This window comes from Dendrobium catenatum, unplaced genomic scaffold (assembly GCF_001605985.2).
Source record: "Dendrobium catenatum unplaced genomic scaffold, ASM160598v2 fragScaff_scaffold_54, whole genome shotgun sequence".
NCBI lineage: Eukaryota > Viridiplantae > Streptophyta > Magnoliopsida > Asparagales > Orchidaceae > Dendrobium > Dendrobium catenatum.
The window spans coordinates 392,163-399,019 of NW_021318516.1; the positions used below are offsets into that span (position 1 = coordinate 392,163).

Consider the following 6,857-nt stretch of genomic DNA (forward strand, 5'->3'; position numbering starts at 1 on the left):
GACTTGCCTTAATCGAAAGTTCTCTCTCGTAATCGGGAGGGGTAATTAACTATAGGGGCTTGCGCCTATAGGAAACCAAAACTCAGATCATAAAGTCCTCGCAAAATGAGGGCGAAATCTCTGGGTAGTGTCTTATCTACAAACCCATCTGCCTTCTAAAATTTACCTCGGAATTTAGTTCGTTAAAACTCCCTCGCCGAATAAGAAAAGCGAGCGGAGGCCGAGGCCGAATTTTCGGAGCCCACACTTGTCTTGACTCTGCCTGGAAGTTTAGAGTATCAACATAGGAATAGACGTTCAGATTGAAATTTTTAACACTTTCACTTCGTATATCTCACAAAATCTTTTAATTCAAAAGAGCCAACTAAATGATACAAGTTTATTTGTGAAAACCTCAAAAAAGTACAGCATTCTCTTTCATTTTTCCTCTAGACTACATATTTTCAAAAACATAAACTTATATATATGATTTTTCTTTTATAATACCCAACTCCTGATGTTATCCTTCTGTTGTACATGAACTTTTTCCTTTGCCCGTTTAAGTTAAAGAGGGTCTTTTCGAAAATAATTAACTAATCGGTAAATTAAACAAGTCAATGGCTAATTATATTTCTAAATCATGGTAATTTAAAAATTAGAAGATAACAGACATACATATCTTTATATTAAACATTTCTTTATCATGAACACTAAGAAAAATGCATTTCTTGGCTCCCTAATGTAGAACGAATGGGGGGTAATAACAAAAAATTAAATATCTGAAATTCAATTTCAGATTTCCCTTAATTAAGGGATTTGAATTTGAAATTCAAATAAGATGGAGGGAATGATAAAAATGTGATTAATTATTCTCCTAATTGGATTCCTTGATAAGGGAGAGATATATGGTCGGGAGGAGAAATGTCCACATACAATGTATGTGGACCAGAGCATTAAATGTGATGGGGTAATTAAATCTGAAATTAATTTCAGATTTTGAGATATTTGAGAGGTTTCCTAAATGAGAGTTGGTTTAATTAGAAAGCTTTTGGAATTCAAATTATTTTGAATTTGGAGGGAAGAGGCTAGGGGTGAGGTGGTCGGTCGGCTATGGAGGTGGAGGGGTTGATGTTTGATCTAAAAGAAAAGTTAGACAAAATCAAACGAAATAAAACAAAAATGGATGGTGAAGGATAAATAGGTGATTAATTATTCCCCTAATTGGATTCCTTGATAAGGAATGAAATAATTAAAATAAGGGAGAGATGGGGCCGACCATATGGGGAGGGAGGAGAAATGTCCACATACAATGTATATGGACCAGTGCATTAAATGTGACGGGGTAGTTAAATCTGAAATTAATTTCAGATTTTGAGATATTTGAGGGGTTTCCTAAATGAGAGTTGGTTTAATTAGAAAGCTTTTGGTATTCAAATTATTTTGAATTTGGGGGGAAGAGGCTAGGGGTGAGGTGGTCGGTCGGCTATGGAGGTGGAGAGATTGATGTTTGATCCAAAAGAAAAGTTAGCCAAAATCAAACAAAATGAAACAAAAACGGATGGTGAATGGTGGAGACTAAAGATGAGAGGACTGAGAACAAAGAAAAAATAAAATAAAAACGATACAAACCACGAGCCCGGACTCTTCCTGCGGCTGGTGGGTACGACATTGTCCTTCTCCAAGGGACTTCAAGCCACGAGCCCGAACCCATCCTGTGGCTGGTGAAAACTCTGATTCCCTCCCATAGGAATCTCACCCAAGTTCTCTCCAAAGAACACAAGTACAAATAAAATTTCTTTTCATAATAATTCATCATTACATTACACAAGCAAAGGCCTCTATATATAGGCCTAAGAAATTAAAACAAGACACGTATACCCCTAGGGCTTACATAGGATGACCCTCTTAAGTAAGGGTAAAATGGGAAAATTCATAATAATAAAAAAATTACAAATAACAAAATAAGATAAGGTGGAATGATCTTGGCCGTTGATCGTCATCTCCTCCTTTAAAATTTTCATGATCGGATGTCCACATCACTCCCTTTATCATTTTAACGTCTTAACTTATCTTATTGTATAATACACCTATCACAGGAGCACTATCTCTATATGTATCATTGAAGACACATTCATCTTAGTAAGTTTTTTTTAAGCCTAACCCTAAGAGTAGATAATCCTTTTTATTTTTCCTTACGTGCGGGTACATGTATCCTCAATTAGTATCATAAGAAGATGAACTTCATCATTCATGAACATGCATTTACTCCTATATAACATATTCTTTACATTCTTCTCATCATATATTTACTTTAAATAATAATTTTTATGGACTAATTCATGAAATAATTTCTTGGGATTGAAATGTGAAAAAGTACTATAACATTCATATCTTAGTAAGTTTTTTAAACCTAACCCTGAGAGTAGGTAATTCCTTTTATTTTTTATTTTTAGTGCAGGTACATGCATCCTCAGTTAGTACCATAAAGAAGATGAACTTCATCATTTATGAACTTGCATTTACTGCTATATACCATACCTTACATTCTTCTCATCATATAATAATTGTTATGTACTAATTTATGAAATAATTTCTAGGGATTGAAATTCGAAAAGTGCTACATGACATTCTTATCAATACGAGAATTTCATACATGACAGAAAAACAGTTTAGATATTTTTCATTGGCTAATTTTTGTACTAATCGGAACATTTTTCTATGCCTATAATAGTTCAAAGAAATCATTGCAGTAAGTCTAGAGGAAATGAAATTTATTACTACAAAATCGAAATATAATCACACATCTTAGAAAACTATTTTGTCACTTGAATTTCTCTTGATGTGATACCTATATCAACAAATATTTCATACATAAGATTGTAATAAATTTTCTTTTATTTATAACATGCACAACTCTCTGTTTATAATTCTCAGCATCTCACTTCTAAATTACTTTTTATTGTTAAATAATCCATCTTTAATTAGTACTTTTCTAAGCATTATATATATATATATATATATATATATATATATAATTAAATTTTTATTTAAAAAATTATAGACAATTATTTAATATTTTATTATTTTTAATTTCCAATTGTTTTCATTTAGTTGAATTTTTTTTTTTTTAGTTGTTACGTGGTATGTGTACTATATGCCATTTTTATTCGGATTGAATTTATCATGGTAATCAGAAACTAGTTTCTTAGTTGAAAAGGCAAGTGGGTGAACATGGAGCACAATATTTTGATGGACCCTTTAGCATTATCTGATATATTCTTTTTGGTCATTTAATGATGAATAGGCTATGAGAAGTGGAAATTTTCTTTTAGTAAATTCTCATGTTAATCTCTCCACGTATAGCTTTTTGTAAGCCTAAAATCCTATAACTTGGCAGCTTGCATCTCATTCTTTAACAGGAATACCTATTTTAGACATGCATATTTTTTTGAGATGGACAATCGGCAAATAATCTATATATTTCTTACTTCTTTCCTATTTTATTCTCACATTCTGCTGCAAATTCCATTACCATGTCTCTCATTTCTAATGAGTTTTCATTTCTACCTAATTTCCTGCATTATTTACGTAAAAAAAAAAGTCTACATTGCAAAATATTTTTGCTCCCCACAGTGGGATAAAGGCTTGCTGTTGTTGTTGTTGTTGTTGTCAATTTTTTTTGGCTGTCTTCTGCTATCATGAAATTTCTGGTTCTTCACAACGTTTCCCTAGTGTTTATAATTTATTGGATGTAAATAATGAAACTTTTTGAATCATTCAAAAAAAGAACATATTTTGATTTGCTTCCTCTGCTTCTTGCAATGCAATAAACCTCCCTTGTTTTTAGTGTTTCAACAATATTGCTTTGAACCTGATGTGGAGACAAACAGATTGTCACGCTATCGTCTGAGTTTTTCTGATTTCTATCGCTTCTGACATTGATAAAAAATGCAACTATAAACCCTAAATATTATGATAGCTTGTTGATGATTCTACATGTTATGATGCAATTGAACGAAATGGTGAACTGTTTGTAAACTTCTCTGCCATGAATCTTATCCCGTCGTACTCATGTTAGCTGTTTTCTTATTGCAATAACAAGAACGTTATATGCGTGGCACAATTATCTAGATACAAGAAAAATCTTTCAAATGAAAGCAGATACCTATTTTTCTTAAATTGTTCTTACGTGCTATTAGACAACTTAAAGTTCTTTGGATGTTAAAATATCGATTGTTTGATTTATCTTTATCTGCAGGCTGACATGGTTATCATCAATCCTTTTTCATGGTCCATGCTTCCTCTGCACGATAGGTATGAACTGCAAATAGTAAACCCTTACGTTCCAACTAATTCTTTCATATTTTAAATCTAAATCCCATGTAATTGCCACGCATTCAAGTTCCAAATTCGTGTGCAGTTAAGTAAAAAGGTAATGAATTATGCAGCTTACAGTACTTCAAAACCTATGCCTTTTTTTTCCAGCTTTCATTATGGGTGGTGACGCGTGGATTATCTACCATGAACAGAAATTAGATTGTAGTATTGGGTAGTTGCAATATTTGTTTGGAATATATACCAAAAAAAGTGTTGGTCATTGACATAAAAAGGGGGCCATGATAAATGATCTGTGGCTGCCCCAATTCCGGGAGAGATTATTATGTGCGGACACTGGACGGGAGAACCGTCCGGTGCCGAGCGTGGTACCAAGCGGTACAGCTCGGTACCGAGCGCGGTACACTTTTGGAGTGACGTGACGTATTTTAATTGGTCTCTAGATGACGTCTGGACTCCGCACAGAATAATTTGTCCAATTCCAGTGGCACCATTGTTTTGCCTTTAGATGATTCATTTTGGACCAAAATGGTCCCTGATCTTCTTTCTTGCATATGTCGGTTAATCGAGCCGCACATAATTTTTTGGCTATTCCATTGTATCCACATTTCCCGATGTGAAAAGAATTTGATCGTAACTTTAATAGCAATATTTAATCAAATAACCTGTTTGTGATATTACCTTTCACTAAAAAATGTCCTACGCATATATAACTTCTTACAGGCTTTCCAAGCTTAGTAGATGATATGAAATACTTGATTTCGAGTATTTCCTAATCACTTTGGCGACAAATCTCAAAATCTGTAGTTCTCTACTTGTAACGGCACATAAAAGGGTGTTTCTAAAATATCTATTAATTCCATGCGTAAAGACAAGTTTCTATAAGCCTAACTATATTAAGAAGAAAAAAAAGACGTGGACATTGGAGGTTCTCCAGGTCATGTTCTGGACATTCGGCCACTCAGTCACTGTAAAAGGGCCATGTTGGAGAACCAACTTGTGTCAACCTACTTTTCTTTTCTTTCTAAATATTTCCTTAGCTTTTGGAAACGTTTTTAGAGAAGATCTTTGGTACTTTGTGAACACATATTAGACATAACTACAGGTAAACTCTGCCACTCTACTTATCAAAATTATAATTTGTTATATTTAATTTAGAAGTTCCATGACATTGTTAAAACTATGATTTTAATCCTAGTAGTTATTGTGTTTGAACTATAACTTTATTATGATTATGAAACCATTTTTTTATAAAAAGCATATATTTTAAATGTCACATCAACTGGTGTTACTTTTTATATATTTTTCAAGACTTATTGCATCCTATGTATGTGTTCCGACGTTCATATCAGACCATCATCATAGAGAGTTTATAAGCAGCTGCAAATAGTTGCATCAAAAGGACTGTATATATGTATGTTTTATGGTAATATATCATGCATGAAGCTTAGGCTTTGTTTGAGATGGCTTTGTTACTGCTTCTTAAAGCAGCTTTCTAGTACAATTTTTTTTTATTAGAAAGCTGCTTTAAGAAGCAATAAGAAAACCGTCCCAAACGAAGCCTTAATGTAGCTGAACTAGAAGGCTCGTCTCAACTATATGATTTGGCCTTGTCTTTGTTTTTTAGTTGTTATCTTCGGCGATATACCTTTCCTGAGGCACTTGTTTGTGATTATTGCCTCGAATTCACAGCATTTCCAACCTGGTGTATTGCATGCGAACCGAGAATATTGAATCAGTAATGTGCAATGGCCAATGGATTTTGAAGGATAAGAAGATCACAAATCTTGATGAGGTTTGTGTTCCTTTTTTATTTCCTCATAAAATTTCAAATTATGATTATTTTTTCCCTCTGTTAATACATTATTTTAGCGCTTCGTCCTCTTGAACAGGAAGAAGTCTTTTCATTAGCAATGAAAGCTTCAAGCGACATTCTTAAAAGGGCAGGCATCAGCCTTCCTGATAGGTTCAACTGTTTATGATGTCTCTGAATTGAAGTGCAGTCTTATCGATTCTAGGTTCGTGTGAAAGGCCTTTTTCCTTTACTAGCGTCATCTTGGTGTCCCCTTCTTCATCGCCATGAAATAAGCAGATTTTTCACTTATTCTGAATATTTTGAGTTTTTTTGTTTTTATTTGAGATTTATTTAACTTGGGTGAATTCTAAATTTATCAAAATAAATATTTTGGGTATTTACCAAATAAAAAAATTTAAAATTTATATATATATATATCTTTTTTATTTTATATTAGTAATACTTATAATCAAACAAACTAGTCACTGTATTTCTCCGAGAAGAGAGAGATCCTGTTCTTTCTCTTACAATTGTGACATTATCACATGTGTCAGATATCGATAGGAAGATATTAGCTTGAGACTTTTTTTTTTTATGATTACTTCAAACTTTGGAGCTGTGATATTTAAGTTGCCTTAAACGATGCTGTAGTTCCAGATGGGTTGAAGTCTTCCTCCGGTCTTAAATTAAAGATAAAGAAATGACTAAACATTCTGAAAGCAGGAATTCTTCCAAAGAGTTGGTAACG

The 6,857-nt window shown here is 33.1% G+C and overlaps 1 protein-coding gene across 4 annotated transcripts in view; it reads left to right on the forward strand.

Moving 5' to 3' along the window:
- Window positions 1–6,615, forward strand: part of LOC110103880 (5-methylthioadenosine/S-adenosylhomocysteine deaminase) — a 45,612-nt gene extending 38,997 nt beyond the window's left edge. Inside the window, exons 11-13 of one of the 4 annotated variants that reach the window (XM_028694577.1) lie at window positions 4,238–4,293; window positions 6,007–6,109; window positions 6,207–6,615. In XM_028694577.1, coding sequence (XP_028550410.1) covers window positions 4,238–4,293; window positions 6,007–6,109; window positions 6,207–6,296 — 249 coding nt within the window. In that variant the 3' untranslated portion in view covers window positions 6,297–6,615. The remainder of the gene's footprint in view (window positions 1–4,237; window positions 4,294–6,006; window positions 6,110–6,206) is intronic. The other 3 variants (XM_028694582.1, XM_028694583.1, XM_020832749.2) reach the window with 3 other exon arrangements.
- The last annotated feature ends 242 nt before the right edge of the window (window positions 6,616–6,857 follow it).